The sequence below is a fragment of the Urocitellus parryii genome, chromosome 4 (assembly GCF_045843805.1).
Source record: "Urocitellus parryii isolate mUroPar1 chromosome 4, mUroPar1.hap1, whole genome shotgun sequence".
In the NCBI taxonomy this organism is placed as follows: domain Eukaryota; kingdom Metazoa; phylum Chordata; class Mammalia; order Rodentia; family Sciuridae; genus Urocitellus; species Urocitellus parryii.
This window is the reverse complement of record NC_135534.1, coordinates 17,865,117-17,885,053: the sequence shown is the minus strand read 5'-3', so window position 1 is coordinate 17,885,053 and position 19,937 is coordinate 17,865,117. Positions and strand designations below refer to the sequence as shown.

At 34.8% G+C, this 19,937-nt stretch overlaps 2 protein-coding genes and 1 pseudogene across 2 annotated transcripts; all 3 read left to right on the top strand.

The window, feature by feature from the left end:
* The first annotated feature begins 934 nt into the window (after window positions 1-934).
* Window positions 935-1,894, top strand: LOC113175308 (olfactory receptor 1165-like). The gene has a single exon (XM_026379579.2). The coding sequence runs from the start codon at window positions 935-937 to the stop codon at window positions 1,892-1,894; it is 960 nt and encodes a 319-aa protein (XP_026235364.2).
* Window positions 1,895-8,984: 7,090 nt separating this feature from the next.
* On the top strand, window positions 8,985-9,882 carry LOC144254217 (olfactory receptor 1165-like; annotated as a pseudogene).
* A 7,181-nt stretch (window positions 9,883-17,063) lies between these two features.
* LOC144254216 (olfactory receptor 1165-like) lies at window positions 17,064-18,023 on the top strand. Its single transcript, XM_077797229.1, has one exon. The coding sequence runs from the start codon at window positions 17,064-17,066 to the stop codon at window positions 18,021-18,023; it is 960 nt and encodes a 319-aa protein (XP_077653355.1).
* The last annotated feature ends 1,914 nt before the right edge of the window (window positions 18,024-19,937 follow it).

Genomic DNA, 19,937 nt, shown 5'->3' with positions numbered 1-19,937 from the left:
GATAATGTAAGCACTATGGGAGGAGTCCATGGGCACTGGAATTCAAAAGGGAATGTGAATTTTGAAAACCAAAAGGACTCAGAATATGAATGTCTAGGGCTGGTTTTTCAAGATCCTAAGGTATAAGTGTCAGGTTTGTTCATGGGACCACTTAAAAGTCCTTTTCAGTAGGTGTTTCATGATCGTTTGAAAATTGGGTTTGTTGGGCAAGGGACAGTGGGGCACACCTGTAATTCCAGCTACTTGAGAGGCTGAGGATGAATAATTGTGAGTTCTAGGCTAGCCTCAAGACCTTTGGCAGATCCTCAGCAACTTAGTGAGACTCTGTCCCCCAAAATCAAAACAACTGTAGATGGAGTTTAGTAATAAAGCACACATGGATTCATTCCACAGTAAAAAAGAAAAGAAAGTAAAGGAAAATAGAATATGAATAGAATATGAAAAGATTCTTTATATTGATAAAGAAAAGTAAATGTATGACAAGATATATTCTGCCCCCCTCATTTTTTCCTTTTTATTTGCATTTTGAAAGTATTTACTATTTCCAACGACTCTCATGACATTAACACATGAGTAATAAGATCGTTTCAATGATGGTCTGACATTGAACAGGTCTCCTTGGTTGTCATAAAATATTTTAATGTAAAGTCTTCCATGTATCTGATACATTTATAGACAATTTACATTAAAAAAATAATGATGATCACTACCACTTTTCATTCCAGATAAGAAAACTACAGTCCTATGATCACAGCTAATTGCTCTGAATCAATGGGCAGCAAGTTATCAAGTAACAACCCAAGAGGAAGCAGAAGACTCACCACAGTAAACTGACTGCTTTTGTCCTCACTGGGGCCACACTGAACATCACCTAAGTCTCTGCCTCTCCACATGTCAAGTGCTGCTGCTCCATTTTCTTTTCTTCCTCATATTCATGGATCATGAAGTCAGAAACAAGAGCACTATAGACAGATTCATCCTGGTGGGATTCTCAGAATTCCCACAGTTCCAGGCACCCTTCTTCCTCCTGTCCCTCACCATCTACACAGTCACTGTGGTGGGGAACTTGGGCATAATTATAGTGAGAAGGATCAATCCCAAGCTTCATACACCCATGTACTTTTTCCTCAGTCATCTCTCATTTCTGGATATTTGCTACTCCAGTGTATTTACACCCAAGCTGTTAGAGATCTTGGTTGTGGAAGATAGAACTATCTCCTTCAATGGATGCATGACACAGTTTTTCTTTGGCTGTGCATGTGTGATTACAGAAATGTTCATGTTGGCAGTGATGGCCTATGACCGGTTTGTGGCTGTGTGTAAACCCCTTCTTTACACAGTTGCCATGTCTCGCAAGCTCTGTGCCCTCCTGGTGGCTGGAACTTACATGTGGGGTGTCCTGTGCTCATTGGTACTCACATATTCTCTGGTAAGACTGTCCTATTGTGGGTTTAACACCATAAATAATTTTGCCTGTGAGTACTCTGCCATCCTCTCTTTGTCCTGCTCTGACACTACTTTCAGTCTGATGGCATGTTTTGTCATTTCTACTTTCAATGAAGTGTGTAGCCTCCTGATCATCCTTGCCTCCTATGTCTTCATCATTGCCACTGTCAGCAGGATGCCTTCTAAGGGTGGCCTCCGCAAAGCCTTCTCCACCTGTGCCTCTCACCTGACTGCCATCAGCATCTTCCATGGGATAATTCTCCTCCTCTACTGTGTTCCGCATGCCCAAAACTCCTGGCTCCTGGTCAAAGTGGAGACTATTCTTTTCACTGTCATGATCCCCATGCTGAATCCCCTGATCTACAGCCTCAGGAACAAAGATGTGAAAGAGACAGTCAGGAGGCTAATCTACACCAAACTGCATTCTCTCTATGTAAAATTCAGATAAATATGTTTTTGTATAATTTAAACATGCATGATTCTTAAAAAAATATGAAACGTTTCAACTGAATGTTTTTAACATGTTTACATTCATGAAATATTGAATATAAAATGATCATAAATGTTCAGAGTGCTTTATAATTTTAAGTTTGATTAAAAAATATGCTGCTTTCGTATATTTCTTCTGAAGCATTTCAGAAGGTATGCTTCTAAACTTCCCCAGTGAACATGGCAGAAGTCAGAATAAGGGGTTAGAAGTACATATCTAGAACTCACTCCTTGTTCTACAGCCTAGCTTTTCCTTGTGCTTAATAGAGGTGCCACAAACAAAAATGAACAGTGACTGCACCAGATTCATATGCAAGTCTTTAGATCTCACTGTGTTGACCCAGCAGTTCTATAAAGCATCATTTTTGGTTTCACCTTAATAGAGTAAGTACAATGAGGACCCTTATTTATATGATGAGAACTATTGACTGACTTTTCAGAAAGTAGGTATTAAATATACTTTTATGCATCCCTTGTTGTCTGAGTTCCAGTGTAATATATTAGAGTTCAATGAAATGTATTGAGATAATGCTGAGTGCAATAAAAATTTATGCTTACCTCTAACAATACTTGTACCCTGTTTTGAGGGATATGACAATTGTTATGAAATTATACCTTTGATCAGGTATTCTAATAATCAACTCATCTCTTCTGTAAATCTTTTATCAGTAAATTGCCTTAGTTACCCACTCAGTTGCTTAAACAAAGGAGTCAATGTTGTATGGCGTATCTTTCCTTTTCTTCTAAAATTTATAGAATGACAGTCACTAAGAAAGAAAAATATGAAATAGTTGGTTGGAAAATGTATTTCAGGACGTCTGATTTAAGAGTCAGAATTTCCTGGTCTGAACCCTAAATATATGGAATATGCAATCCTATGTGTATCTTATCCTTCCTCTCTTTGTTCTATTCCTCATTATTGAATCTAGTGCACTTCTATTTTCCCCTCATTCCTCTGCTCCTGTACTTTATTGTGAGTTACTTTTCTTCTATCAGAAAGCATGTGACCTGTAGTTTTTTGGAACTTGCTTACTTCACTTAGCGTGACATTCTCCAGATCTATCCATTTGTCAGCACAAATGTGATTTTTCTTTTTAACTGAGTAAGGCTGCATTGTGTATCTATACCTCATTTTCTTTATCTATTCATCTCCTGAAGGACCCCTAGGTTGGCTCCATACTTAGCTCCTGTAAAGTGACTGCTATAAACATTAATGGAGCTCCTTCACTGTAGTATGATGATTTTAATTCCTATGGGTACTTATCTAGGAGTGGGATATCTGGGTCAAGTAGTTGTTCCATTCCTAGTTTTCTGAGGCATCTAAATACTGCTTTCCAGAGTGATTGCAACAATTTGTGCTCACTTCAGCAATGTAGGAGTATAAAGTTATCCCCACATCCTCATCAAAAATTTATTGCTACTTGTTTTCTTGATAATGCCATTCTGACATCAATGAGATGAAATCTCTGTGTAGATTTAATTTGCATTTCACTAATTCCTAGAGAATACTTTTTCATGCATATATTTTGACCATTTGTATTTCTTCTTCTATTACTTGCCTTTTCAGTTCCTTTGCTCATTTATTGATTGGGTTATTTGCTTTTCTTTTTGTGTTAAGGTTTTTGGGTTCTTGATATTTATCCTGGAAATTAATGCTCTATCTTTTGGGCAAGTGGCAAAGTTTTTCTCCCATTCAGTACACTTTCTCTTTACATTCTTGAGGGTTTTCTTTGATCTGAAGAAGCTTTTTAGTTTGATGCCATTCCATTTATTGTTTATTGATTTTAATTTTTGATATTTGGGTCTCTTATTAAGGAAGTCAGTTCCTGTTCCAATATATTGAAGTATTTGGCCTTTGTTTTCTTCTAGTAAATGCAAGATTTCTTGTCTAATGCATAGATTCTCAATCCACTGTGAGCTGAGTTTTGTGCAGAGTGAGAAAGAGGGGTAAAATTTCATTCTACTCCATATGCATTTACAGTTTTCTGAGCTCAAATTGTTGAAGAGACTGTCTTTTCCCCAGTGTAAGTTATTGGCTCCTTTGTCTAGGATGAGTTAGCTGTGTTTTTATTTCTGTGTCTTCTATTCTATTCCATAGGTCTTCTTCCCTGTTTTGCAGCCAATACTAGTTCTATTCCTATAGCTTTTTAGTATAATGTAAGTCTGATATTGTGATGCCTCCTGCTTGATTTTGTTTTTTTATTTATTATTTAATTTTCCATTTTCTTTTGCTAAGAATTGCTTTGGCTATTCTGGTGAGTGCTTCTTCCACTCCCATGAGGAACATAATTATAATTTTGATGAGAATTGCATTGAGTATGTAAATTTTTTTTGTAGTATGGTCATGTAAACAATATTAGAAGTTCCTTCTGGAATCTTTATGTGAATCCCCCTTATCAAGTAGATCCCTTTTCATTTCCTTGGGTAAATAATATGTATATTTCTTGATATTAAAATTTAAAATAAATAGTTCTTAATGTTTTCATCATTACATGAGTTCACCCTTAAAATCAACTGTGTTTGAATGTGTTTAAAATAACACTACTCAATTTCTAATTAATAATATCATTGATCATTTATCTAAATATTTATGTTGCTTAGAGCATTTGTAAGCATGAGTCCCCTTGTATCCTAAACACATAAGAAATTTTCACATTTTGGATCACAGCATATGTTCTTTAAACTATGTTCTGATACATTAACCAGTCATTCAGGGTTGTTATTGTTTGTTTGTTTGGGTCTTTTTAAATTTTCTTGTTGCTTGTCACTATAATTGCTATGTTAGTAAAAGTGAAAAAATTATAAAAGCGTATCCATATTTTCATTCATTATTTTATGACTGAGAATATTTGACATCTTTTTTTGAACAGATTTTATCTATGATTATGCAGAATGTTATTGGGATACTTCTGTATTTTAACTCAAGGATAAGCATCATCACAATGAAGATATGAAATTCTTATCTGTTTCTATATAGCAAATATCGCTTCTTGGTTGATACTGCCAGAGTTTAGTTCCTGGATCAAAAATCATGTCCACAGCTCATTAAAATAATTCTTTACAAATCTAATGAGATTACATATCAGATGATAAAACAGTCAATATCAGATACACGGATTCCTAAACAAAAATCTTCACGTTGTTTTGGAAAGCATATGTACCTTTTGTCACTTAATATGATAAAGAACTAGTAGTTTTTAAAACATAGACATAATTACACAATTGCTATAGTGCACACATTGCTTTGGCCGTCTTTATTCTTTTATTTTTTTTTTTTACATGCTATAGTGAAATGAAAGTAGAATAGAGAGGGGAAAATGAAATGTATTTGGTTCTCAGTGTTCTGTTTTAAAGCACTTATTTGCTTGGACTTAAAAGTATTTTTACTGATTAATCTCTGCTGTAACTTAAGCTAATATGCTAGAAAAAATACACTGATGTGGGTAAACCAGCTAAAGGGCTTCCAAGCAAAAATATTTATTCTGCAACTATCCCCAATTGAAAACAGTTGACACTTGTAAAGATGAACATAAAATGCTGCTTCATTTTCCCCTACCTATTTCCCCAATTCCTTCAGTGTAACTGCATCAGAATTTCCAATTCCTTGTAAAAACCAACCAAACAACCAACAACAACAACAAAAATATCTTGGTAGTTATTATTTTCAAATGCCAGTACCTCTGTGCATTTCTCAAAACTTCATAGTCAGTCATGAAACTCGGTATTATTTTTGTGGTGTTTGACACAACACTATTGTTTTTACAATGACCTACACCCTAGAAGAATAAATGTAGCAGGTATAATAGATGAATGAAAAATACAATCTATAGGGCTGTTGTGAAGAATATAGCTAGGTCTATAGTGAAAGCCAGATACTTAACATATGCAAGGTTTCTGAACTCTTTAGCTGAAGGCATATTTAGAAGATATATCACAGTGTAGAGTTCTGTCTAAATACATGTACCTAGGTTGGTACATGAAAAAAATATAAAACCATATCCATCTTTTCATTATTTCAAGACTAAGATTATTTGACATCTTTATTTGAACAAACTTTATCTATGATTAGGCAGAATGATATGCAAGCAAATCAAACAATACTAAAAATGCTTATAATATATAATTATGTTGATTTGATTGAAATAAATGTGGTCTTGTTCTTTCATTGATGTTTTTGTGATTTTCAGAGTGTAACCTCCATATAGAAGTCAGGTATTTTTAATTCAAGTCTATCAATATATTGCCAATTTAGAAGAAACTATACTCCAGGTAATAGAAGAGTGAATTTCTCTAATTCTGTTGTTTATACTTCTTCAAAATAATCAGGATTCTCCAGGGTCTGTATCCCTAGTGTTAAACATCTATATGTAAAACCAAGAGCATTATCATGGGATATATGTTCATGAGCTATATCTTCCTCAGAGCATCATTATGTTGTTGACAGTTGGAACAATTTTAACTCCCTCCTTTATTGAATTCTATTTTGGAAGATTCACTGCCTTTAAAGGGATGTGAAATGTATAAGAACATTTTAATCATGAGGGAGAATGTGCATGAAGTGTGTTCATAAGGCAAGGAAATACAAAATTAAAAATGTATTTCAGGATAATATGTCCTTTGGTGAGTTGCTTCAATGCTGGGCAACTTTTCATTCTTCCAAGAGATGTGTTGAAATCCAGAAATGGCTTGGAGAGAAAACAAAAACAAAAACAACTGTGGGGTCTGAGATAGAGGAATGTCTCCTTAGTTCAGTGAATGGTGCATATTCAAAATACTAAATTCTGATTTCATGACTCCAAGGATAATTTGACTGAGTTTAAAACTTTGTTCTGAATTCTATGTCACACTAGAAGGTTTAAAATGAACTGTCAATGGTAAGTTTTTGTTTTCATTATTTATTGAATTTAGTAAAATAGAGAACACACCTGAATGCAAACATAAAATTTCAAATCTGTTATGCTTTCATAAATGTTTTGACAATATAAGTACAAAGAATGTATAGCATGAGAAAAACTCACATTTGGATAACCATACACATTTTCTTGGAAGAGATATACAGGGAAAATGTGATTAAACAAGATTAAAACACAAGTGGAGGAATGGAGTCAATATAATAGATCAGAAGAAATAAATCTTTTCAGAGAATGCAATTTTAAGATACCTGTATGAATGGAGAGTATTGCTTGTTGAAGTATTAAGGAAAAGTGATCAAAATTCATAGCTTCCATTTATGCACTTTGAAAGACAGTGGAGTCAAAACTTCAGTGATTGTATTCAAGGATTAGTTGGAGAATAGATTTTATTAGATAGCAAGCAATGTTCTGTTGAAATGACTGCTGCAAGAGTAGGAGTGAAGAATGAGAGACAGCTTTATATTTCCTCATTTTTCATTAACTGTGCCTGATTTAACAATAGCCCCAACCTGAGCATCTAAAAGGATAAGCAAAGGCAAAAATCACCAGGCGTGGTTGGGGAGCAATGCAAAGTGAGCATTATCTAAGCACTGGGGATGGGGTCCATGGGCACTGAAATTCAAAAAGACGTGTGAATTTGAAAACAAAAAGAAGTTAGAATATAAATGTCTAGGTCTAGTTTTTCAAGATCCTAAGGGTATAAATATGGGATTTGTCTTTCACCAGTAACCCTATGTGTGACTGTTTGCAAAGGTCACCAGCTCACATAAGTCTCTGCCATTACACCATGTCAAGTTTGCAAGTACACCAGTGCTCTGTGGTGGGATTAATAGTGGTAGGTTTCACAGATCCTGTCACTTGAAACACATTAGTAAAAAATTTGTCCCAGTTCTCAGGTGTGTTAACATCACAGTTTTTTGACCTCTCTATTCACTCAGACATTGTGTGGATTACAAAAATAGGATGTTTTTATTATTCATTCTTACATATGCTTTTAGTTCTCTTTGGTCAGCACTCCAAAATGATCTCATGAAGCAAAGATGATAGATACTTGGAAAGAAAAATTATTATTTTTAGTATTCTATTTAACTGCTGATAATGGGTTCTTTCTTTGTGTTTAATAAAATATGTGCTATAAAATGCACAGATGGAAGATAATCCATCTGAAACTCTTAAGAAAATTTCAAAATACACACTCAGCACATCACTGTAAATATTTAGCGTTGTCAACCTTCTAAATGACCATACGGTTTTGTATATAACTGCAAGAATCTATTTATCAGTGGAAGGGTTGATGATACACTTAAAATTCCTCTTCAGTAGTTGCTTCATGATAAATTGAAAATAAGGTTTGCTAGGTCAAGGCTCACCTGCAATCCCAGACACTTGGGAAGCTGAGGAAGGATAATTGCACTTCTAGGAAAGCCTGAGGAGCTACTCAAAATCTAAGGATATTAGTGAGACCCTGTCCCAAAAAACAACTGGAGATGCAGTTCAGTGGTATTATATGCAAGGACTCTGTAACCAAACAACCAACCAAATAAGTAAAAAAAGAAACATGAAAAAAAAATAGAAAAAAGGAAGGAAAGAAAAAAGAAAAAGAGACTAGAATATGTCTTGAACATGAAAAAATTAATTATGTTGATAAAGAACTGTAAAAGTTTGAGGAGATATATTCTGTTCCTCAAAATTTTATTCATTTCTTTGTATTTGCATTTAGAAGTATTTCCTATTCCCAAGGATTCTCTTGATGTGATCATATAAAAATATGATTAGCTCAATGATTTTCCAACATTTCTACATGTCTCCGTGCTTGTCATAAAATATTTTCACATGAAGCCTTCTATGCATGCATCTGATACATTTATATACATTTTTATACATTAAATACTCATGATCACTCCAACTTTTTTATTCAGATAAAAAAATTACAGTCCTGAAGAAAACAGTAACTTCCTCTTTATCAAGGACCAGGTAATGGGTCAAGTAAGAATGCAAAGGTAAGCAGAGGACTCACCACAGAAAAACTGACAGCCCTCTTCCTCACTGGGCCACACTGAATATCACCTAAGTCTCTGCCATTACATCATGTCATGTTCTGCTGCTCCAATTTTATTTCTTTCCTCATGATTTTTCTCAGAATTCCCACAGCTCCAGGCTCCTATCTTCCTGCTGTTCCTCACCTTCTACATAGTCACTGTGGTGGGGAATGTGGGCATAATTATAGTGAGAAGGATCAATCCCAAGCTTCACATGCCCATGTACTTTTTCCTCAGCAACCTCTCATTTCTGGATATTTGCTACTCCAGTATGATTACACCGAAGCTGTTAGAAATCTTGGTTGTGGAAGATAGAAGTATCTCCTTCAATGGATGCATGACACAGTTTTTCTTTGGCTGTGTATGTGTGATTACAGAAATGTTCATGTTGGCAGTGATGGCCAAAGACCGGTTGTGGCTGTGTGTAACCCGCTTCTCTACACAGTTGCCATGTCTCACAAGCTCTGTGCCCTCCTGGTGGGTGGATCTTACATGTGGGGTGGCCTCTGCTCATTGGTACTCACATATTCTCTGGTAAGACTGTCCTACTGTGGTCCAACATCATGAATCATTTTGTCTGTGAGTACTCTGCCATCCTCTCTTTGTCCTGCTCTGACACTTCTTTCAGTCAGATGGCATGTTTTGTCATTTCTACATTCAATGAAGTGTGTAGCCTCCTGATCATCCTTGCCTCCTATGTCTTCATCATTGCCACTGTCAGCAGGATGCCTTCTAAGGGTGGCCTCCGCAAACCCTTCTCCACCTGTACCTCTCACCTGACTGCCATCAGCATCTTCCATGGGATAATTCTTCTCCTCTACTGTGTTCCCCATGCCCAAAACTCCTGGCTCCTGGTCAAAGTGGAGACTGCACTTTACTCTGTCATGATCCCCATGCTGAATCCCCTCATCTACAGCCTCAGGAACAGAGATGTGAAAGAGACAGTCAGGGGGCTCTTCTATGCCAAACTGCATTCTCTCTATGTAAAATTCTGATAAATATGTTTTTATATAACTGAACCATGCACAGTTCTTAAAAAATGTTTATATGAAACTTGTTTTAACTCAATTTTTAATATGTTTACATTCATGAAATATTCCATATGAAATTATCATAAATGTTCAGAGTGTTTTATGATTCTCAGTTTGATTAAAAAATGCTGCTTTTGTATATTCCTTGTGAAGAATTTCAGAAGGTAGTATGCTTCTAAAATTCCCCAGTGAACATAATTCAGAATAATGAGTTAGAAGTCCATATCTAGAGCTCACCACTTGTGCTAAAGCCTAGCTTTCCCTTGTGCTTACTAGAGGTGCCAGAAACAAAAATGAAAAGTGACTGCAGCAGATTCATATGTGAGTCTTTAGAACTAACTGTGTTGACCCAGCAGTTCTATAAAGCATCACTTTTTGTTTCACCTTAATAGAGTAAATACAATGAGAACTCTTGGTTATATCATGACGACTATTGACAGAATTCAGCAAGTAGGATTTAAAAATAAGAGTTACTACTTTTATGCATCCCTTGTTGTCTGAGTTCCAGTGTAATATATTAGAGTTCAATGAAATTATTGAGATAATGCTGAGTGCAATAAAAATTTATAATTATCTCTAACAATACTTGTTTCCTCTTTTTAGGGATATGAAGATTGTTTTGGAATTGTACCTTTGATCATGCATTCTAACAATAAACTCATGTCTTCTGTAAGTCTTCATTAGTAAATTGCCTTATGTACCCACTCAATTGCTTAAACAAAGGAGTCAATGTTGTATGGTGTATCTTTCCTTTTCTTCCAAAATTTATAGAATGACAGTTACTAAGAAAGAAAAATATTAAACAGTTGGTTGGAAAACATATTGCAGGATGTCTGATTTAAGAGTCAAGAGTTTTCTGGTCTCTGAACCCTAAATATATGGAATATGCAATCTCATGTGTATCCTATCCCTCCTCCTTTTGTTCCATTTCCCATTATCTAATCTACTGCACTTCTAATTTCCCTTCATTCCCCTGGTCCTGCACTTTATTGTGAGTTACCTTTCTTGTATCTATTAGAGGAAGCATCTGACCTGTGGTTTTTGGGGACTTGCTTACTTCACTTAGCGTGACATTCTCCAGATCTATCCATTTGTCAGCACAAATGTCGTAAGGTCTTTCTTCTTTATGACTGAGTAAGCCTCCATTGTGTATCTATACCACATTTTCTTTATCTATTCATCTCCTGAAGGACACCTAGGTTGGCTCCATACTTAGCTCCTGTAAAATGACTGCTATAAACATTAATGGAGCTGTAGGATGATGATTCTAAATCCTATGGGTACTGACCCAGGAGTGGGATATCTGGGTCAAGTGGTGGTTCCATTCCTAGTTTTTTTGAGGCATCTCCATATTGCTTTCCAGAGTGATTGCACCAATTTGTGCTCATCCTATCAGTGTATGAATGTCAATTTATCACCACATTCTCACTAAAAATTTATTGCTCCTTGTATTCTTGGTAATGCCATTCTGACATCAATGAGAGGAAACCTTTGTAGTTTTAATTTACATTTCCCTAATTCCTAAAAAAGATATATATATGCCATTTGTATTTCTTCTTCTATGACTTGCCTTTTCAGTTCCTTTGCTCATTTATTGATTGGGCTATTTGATTTTTTTTAATGTTAAGTTTTTTGGGTTCTTGATATTTATCCTGGAAATTAATTTTCTATCTTGTGGGCAAGTGGCAAAGATTTTCTCCCATTCGGTAAGCTCTTTACATTCTCGAATGTTTTTTTGATGTGAAGAAGATTTTTAGATTGATGTCATTCCATTTATTGTTTATTGATTTTAATTTTTGATATTTTGGTCTCTTATTAAGGAAGTCAGTTCCTGTTCCAATATATTGAAGTGTTTGGCCTATGTTTTCTTCCAGTATATGCAAGATTTCTGGTCTAATACTTAGATTCTCCATCCACTGTGAGCTGAGTTTTGTGCAAAGTGAGAAAGAGGGGTAAAATTTCATTCTACTCCATATGCATTTACAGTTTTCTAAGCTCAATTTGTTGAAGAGGCTGTCTTTTCCCCAGTGTAAGTTATTGGCTCCTTTGTCTAGGATGAGTTAGCTGTGTTTTTGTGTTTTTATTTCTGTGTCTTCTATTCTATTCCACAGGTCTTCTTCCCTGTCTTGCTGCCAATATTAGTTCTATTCCTATAGCTCTTTAGTATAATATAAGGCTGATATTGTGATACCGCCTGCATAATTTTGTTTATTTATTTATTATTTATTTATCCATTTACTTTTGCTAAGAATTGCTTTGGGTATTCTGGTGAGTGCTTTTTCCACTCCCATGAATAGCATAATTGAAATTTTGATGGGAATTGCTTTGTGTATGTAATGTGTTTGGGGGCCAATGTTTTCTTCTAGTATATGCAAGATTCCTGCTCTAATACCTAGATTCTTGATCCACTTTGAGCTGAGTTTTGTGCAGGGCGAGAAAGAAGGGCAAAATTTTATTCCACTACAAATGCACTTACAGTTTTCTGAGCTTTTAAACAATATTAGTACTTTCTTCTGGAACTGTCATGTGAATCCCCCTTATCAAGTAGATCTCTTAATTTTCTTGGGTAAAGAATATGTACATTTGTTGACATTGAAATTTAAAATAAATAGTTCTTAAACTTTACATCATTTCAGGAGTTCACCCTTGAAATCAACTGGTGTTTGAATGTGTTTCAAATAACACTAGTTCATTACTAATTAATACTATCATTGACCATTTATCTAAATATTTACATTGCTTAGAGCTTTGCTAAGCATGAGTCCCCTTGTATCATAAACCCATAAAAATCTTTCCCACTTTGGATCATACCAAATGTTCCTTAAAAATATGTTCTGATACATTAACCAGTCATTCAGGGTTGTTTTTGTTCCTTTGTGTCTTTTTAAATTTTCTTATTGCTTCTCACTATATTTGCTGTGTTAGTAAAAGTGAAAAAAATTATAAAACCACATCCATCTTTTTTCTTTCATGAAAGAATATTTGACAACTTTTTTTGAGCAAAAATTATCTACAATTATGCAGAATGTTATTGGGATACTTCTGTATTTTAACTCAAATTACACATCATCACAATGAAGATGCAATTCTTATCGATGTCTATATTGCAAATATCTCTTCTTGGTTGATACAGCAAAGTTTAGTTTCTGTATCTAAAAAACATGTCTGTAGTTCATGAAAATAATTCTTTAAAAATCTAATGAGACTACAAATCAGATGATAAAACAGTCAATATCAGAGACACATATTCCTAAACTAAAATCTGCATGTTGTTTTGGAATGCATATGCACATTTTGTCACTTAATGTGATAAAGAATTAATACTTTTGAAAACATAGAACTAATTGCACAATTGCTATAGTGCACACATTGCTTTGTGTGTCTTTTATTCTTTATTTTTTTACATGCCATAGTGAAATGAAAGTAGAATAGAGTGAGAAAATGAAATGATTTTGGTTCTTAGTGTTGTGTTTTAAATTGATGATTTCTTTGATTTAAAAGTATTTTTAGTGATTAATCTCTGCTGTAATTTCAACTACTATACAAGAACAAATACACTGATGTGTGTCAGCCAGCCAAAGTTCTTCCAAGCAAAAATATTTATTCTGCAAGCATTCCCCAATTGAAAACAGCTGATACTTGTAAAGATGAACATAAAATGCTGCTTAATTTTTCCCTATTTCCCCAACTCCTCCAATGTAACTGCATCAGAATTTTCAATTCTTTGTTCAAACATCAAACAAACAAAACCCTTGGTAGTTACTATTTTAAAATGTCAGTGCCTCTGTGCATTTCTCAAGACTTCATAGTTGGTCAAGAATCTGGGTATTATTTTTATGGTAAGTGTTTGACACCACTATTTTTTTTACCCTGACCTGCAAACCACAAGTGTAAATGTAACAGGTATAATAGATGAATGAATAATACCAGTGCTTTAATCTATAGGACTGTTCTGAAGAATATAGCTAGGTCTAGATTGAAAGCTAGATACGTAACATATGCCAATTTTCTGAATTCCCTAGCTGAAGGTATATCCAGAATATATAGTAGAGTACTGTTCTTCCTATATACATGTACCTATTTGGTACATGAAAAAAATTATAAAACCATATCCATCATTTCATTATTTCATGACTCAGACTATTTGACATCTTTATTTTGAACAAACTTTATCTATAATTTTGCAGAATGTTATGCAAACAAATAAAACAAGAATAAAAATGCTTATAACATATAATTATATTGGCATGATTGAAATAAATAGGGTCTTGTTCTTTCATTGATGTTTTTGTGATTTTCAAAGTGAACCTCCATATAGAAGTTAGATATTTTTAAGACATTTCTATCAATATATTACCAATTTGGAAGAAACTATACTCCAAGTAATGGAAGAGTGATTTTCTCTAATTCTGTTGTTTATAGTTCTTCAATATAATCAGGATTCTCCAGGGTCTGTGTCCCTAGTGTTAAACAGCTAGATGTAAAACAAAGAGCATTATCATGGGATATATGTATCTTCCTCAGAGCATCATTATGCTGTTGAAAGTTGGAACAATTTTAACTCCCTCCTTTTTTAAATTCTGTTTTGGAAGAGTCACTGCCTTAAAGGGATGTTAAATGTATAAGAATATTTTAATCATGAGGGAGAACATGCATGAAGTGTGTTCATAATGGCAAGGAAGTACACAATTAAAAATGTCTATCAGGAGAATATGTCCTTTGGTGAGTTGCTTCAATGTTGGGCATCTTTTCATTCTTCCAAGAGGTGTGTTGAAATCCAAAAATGGTTGGAGGAAAAAAAAAAACGGTTGGGTCTGAGATAGAGGATTGTCTCCTTAGTTCTGTGAATGGTGTATATTCAGTATACTAAATTCTGTTTTCATGACTCCTCGGATAATTTGACTGAGTTTGCAACTTTGTTCTGAATTCTATGTCACACTAGAGGATGTATGTGAACTGTCAATGGTAAGTCTTTGTTTTTATTATATTTACTGAATTTAGTAAAATAGAGAACACACCTGAATGCAAACATCAAATAGCAAATTTGTTATGCTTTCATAAATGTTCTGATAATATAAGTGCAAAGAATGTATAGCATGAGAAAAAATCACATTTGGATAACCATACACATTTTTTTGGAGGAGATATACAGGGAAAATGTGATTAAACAAGATTAAAACACAAGTGAAGGAATGGAGTCAATGCAATGGATTAGAAGAAGTAAATATTTTCAGAGAATGCAATTTAAAGATACCTGTATGAATGGACAGTATTGCTTGTTGATGTATTAAGGAAATGCCATCAAAATTCATAGCTTCCATTTATGCACTTTGAAAGACAGTGGAGTCAAAAACTTCACTGATTGTATTCAAGGGTTAGTTGGAGAATAGATTTTATTAGATAGCAAGCAATGTTCTGTTGAAATGCCTGCTGTCAAGAGTAGGAGTGAAGAATGAGAGACAGCTTTATATTTCCTCATTTTTCATTAACTGTGCCTGATTTAACAATAGCCCCAACCTGAGCTTCTAAAAGGATAAGCAAAGGCAAAAATCACCAGGCAGTGGTTGGGAAGTAATGCAAAGTGAACATTATCTAAGCACTGGGGATGGAGTCCATGGGCACTGGAATTTAAGAAGGAATGTGAATTTGAAAACAAAAAGAAGTTAGAAAGTAAATGTCTAGGTCTAGTTTTTCAAGATCCTAAGTGTATAAATAAGGGGTTTGTGGTTCACCAGTAACCCTATGTGTGACTGTTTGCAAAGGTCACCAGCTCAACTAGGTCTCCCATTGCACCATATCAAGTTTGCAAGGTACAGCAGTGCTCTGTGCTGGGATGGATACTTGTAGGTTTCAGAGATCCGGTCACTTGAAACACAATAGCAAAATTTTTTTCCCAGTTTTCAGATGTGTTAACATCACAGTTTTTTGATCTCTCTATTCACTTGGAAATTGTGTGGATTACAAAAATAGGATGTTTTTATTATTCATTCTTACATATGCTTTTAGTTCTCTTTGGTCAGCAGTCCTAAAATGACCTCATGAAGCAAGGGTTCTGGATACTTGGAATGAAAAATTACTATATTTTAGTATTCTATTTAACTGCTGATAATGGTTGTTTCTTTGTGTTTAATAAAATATGTGCTTGAAAATGCACATATGAAAGTGAAACTTTTAAGAAAATTTTCAAAAAAAAACTTAGCATGTTGTGTAAATATTCTGCATTATCAACCTTCTAAATGACCACATAGTTTTATATAACTGAAAGAATCTATTTATCAGTGGAAGGGTTGATGATATACTTAAAAATCCTTTTCAGTAGATCCTTCATGATAAATTGAAAATAGGGTTTGCTAGGTCAAGACACACTTGCAATCCCAGACACTTGGAAAACTGAGGAAGTATAATTGCACTTCTAGGACAGTCTGAGGAACTAGGCCAAAATCTAAGGAAATCAGTGAGACCCTGTCCCATAAAACAATTAGAGATGCAGTTCAGTGGTATTGTATGCAAAGACTCTGTAACCAAAGAACCAAAAAAAAAAAAATAAAATAAAAAAAGAAACATGAAAAGAAATAGAAAAAAGGAAGAACTGAAAAAAGAAAAATATAATAGTATATGTCTTCATAATGGAAAAATTAATTATGTTGATAAAGAACTGTAAAAGTTTGATAAGGAATATTCTGACCCTCAAATATTTTTTCTTTTCTTTGTATTGGCATTTGGAAGTATTTTTATTCCCAAGGATCCTGTGAGGTGATCATGTAAAACATATGATTAGTTCAACGATTTTCTGATATTTCTACATGTCTCCATGCTTGTCATAAACTATTGTCAAATGAAGCCTTCCATGCATCAGATATATTTATACACAATTTACATAATATAATGATGATCACTACCACCTTTTTATTCAGATTAAAAAAAAGTACAGTCTTGAAGAAAACAGTAACTTCCTTTTTATCAAGGACCAGGTAAGGGGTCAAGTAAGAATGCAAAGGTAAGCAGAGGACTCACCACAGAAAAACTGACAGCTCTCTTTTTCACTCGGCCACACTGAACATCACCTAGGTCTCTGCCATTACACCATGAAGTTACAATGCTCCAATTTTATTTCTTTCCTCATGTTTTCTCTTTAAAGAAGAATAATGGCATATGAAGTCGGCAACCAGAGCACTGTAACTAAATTCATCCTGGTGGGGTTCTCAGAATTCCCACAGATCCAGGCATCTCTCTTTCTGCTGTTCCTAATTATCTACACAGTCACTGTGGTGGGGAACGTGGGCATCATTGTAGTGAGAAGGATCAATCCCAAGCTTCATACACCCATGTACTTTTTCCTCAGCCACCTCTCATTTCTAGATGTTTGCTACTCCAGTATGATTACACCCAAGCTGTTAGAGATCTTGGTTGTGGAAGATAGAAGTATCTCCTTCAGTGGATGCATGACACAGTTTTTCTTTGGCTGTGCATGTGTGATTACAGAAATGTTCATGTTGGCAGTGATGGCCTATGACCGGTTTGTGGCTGTGTGTAACCCGCTTCTCTACACAGTTGCCATGTCTCGCAAGCTCTGTGCCCTCCTGGTGGGTGGATCTTACATGTGGGGTGTTCTCTGCTCATTGATACTCACATATTCTCTGGTAAGACTGTCCTACTGTGGGTCCAACATCATGAATCATTTTTGCTGTGAGTTGTCTGCCATCCTCTCTTTGTCCTGCTCTGACACTTCTTTCAGTCAGATGGCATGTTTCATCATTTCTACATTCAATGAAGTGTGTAGCCTCCTGATCATCCTTGCCTCCTATGTCTTCATCATTGCCACTGTCAGCAGGATGCCTTCTAAGGGTGGCCTCCGCAAAGCCTTCTCCACCTGTACCTCTCACCTGACTGCCATCAGCATCTTCCATGGGATAATTCTCCTCCTCTACTGTGTTCCGCATGCCCAGAACTCCTGGCTCCTGGTCAAAGCGGACACTGTTCTTTTCACTGTCATGATCCCCATGCTGAATCCCCTGATCTACAGCCTCAGGAACAAAGATGTAAAAGAGACAGTCAGGGGGCTCTTCTATGCCAAACTGCATTCTCTCCCAATAAAATTCAGATAAATATGTTTTTGTATAACTGAACCATGCAGAATTCTTAAAAACATGTTTATATGAAAATTGCTTCCAGAATGTTTTTTAACATGTTTTCATTCATGAAATTGAATTTAAAATAATCATAAATGTTCAGAGTGCTTTATGATTTTCAGTTTAATTAAAAAAATATGCTGCTTGTGTATATTTCTTCTGAAGAATTTCAGAAGGTATGCTTCTCAAATTTCCCAGTGAACACTACAGAAGTAAGAATAAGGAGTTAGAAGTACATATCTAGAAATCACTCCTTGTGCTACAGCCTAGCTTTTCTTTGTGCTTAATAAAGCTGCCACAAACAAAAATAAAAGGTGACTGCAGCAGATTCATATGCGAGTCTTTAAAACTCACTGTGTTGAACCAGCAGTTCTATAAAGCATCACTTTTTGTTTCACCTTTATAGATTAAGTACAATGAGAACCCTTGGTTATATTATGAGAAATATTGACAGATTTCAGCAAGTAGGTATTAAAAATAAGAGGCACTACTTTTATTCATCCCTTGTTGTCTGAGTTTCAGTGTAATATATTAGAGTTCAATGAAATGTATTGAGATAATGCTGAGTGCAATAAAAATTTATACTTACCTCTAACAAAACTTGTTCCCTGTTTTGAGGGATATGACAGGATTGTTTTGGAATTGACCTTTGATCATGCATTCTAATGATCAACTCATCTCTTCTCTAAGTCTTTTATCATTAAATTGCTTTATGTACCCACTCAGTTGCTTAAACAAAGGAGTTAGTGTTTTATGGTGTATCTTTCATTTTCTTCCAAAATTTATAGAATGACAGTCACTAAGAAAGAAAAATATTAAACTGTTGGTTAGAAAATGTATTGCAGGACATTGGATTTAAGAGTCAGAGTTTCCTAGTCTCTAAAGGCTAAATATATGGAATATGCAATCTCATGTGTATCCTATCCTTCCTCACTTAGTTCCATTCCTCATTATCTAATCTACTGCACTTCTAATTTCCCTCATTCCCCTGCCCCTGCAATTTATTGTGAGTTACCTTTCTTGTACCTATTAGAGAAAGCATAGGTCCTGTGTTTTTTTGGGACTTGCTTACTTCACTTAGCATGGCATTTTACAGATCTATCCATTTGTCAGGACTCATGTCATAAGCTCATTCTTCTTTATGACTGAGTAAGCCTCCATTGTGTATCTATACCACATTTTCTTTACCTATTCATCTCCTGAAGGACACCTAGGTTGGCTCCATACTTAGCTACTGTAAAATGACTGCTATAAACATTAATGGAGCTCTTTCACTGTAGTATGATGATTTTAAATCCTATGGGTACTTACCAAGGAGTGGGATATCCGGTTCAAGTGATGGTTCCATTCCTTGTTTTTTTTTTTTTTTTTTTTTTTGAGGCATCTAAACACTGCTTTCCAGAGTGATTGCACCAATTTGTACTCATCCCATCAATGTATGAATGTAGATTTATCCCCACATTCTCACTAAAAATTTATTGCTATTGTATTCTTGATAATCCCATTCTGACATCAATGAGATGAAACCTCTGTGTAGTTTTAATTTACATTTCTCTAATTCCTAGAGAAGAATTTTTCATATATATATATATTGACCATTTGTATTTCTTCTTCTATGACTTGCTTTTTCAGTTCCTTTACTCATTTATTGATTGGGCTATTTGGTTTTCTTTTGATGTTAAGTTTTTGGGTTTCTTGATATTTATCCTGGAAATTAATGCTGTATCCTGGGGAAAGTGGCAAAGATTTTCTCCCATTCAGTACACTCTTTACATTCTCGAAAGTTTTTTTGATGTAAAGAAGATTTTTAGGTTGATGCCATTCCATTTACTGTTTATTGCTTTTAACTTTTGATATTTGGGTCTCTTATTAAGGATGTCAGTCCTGTTC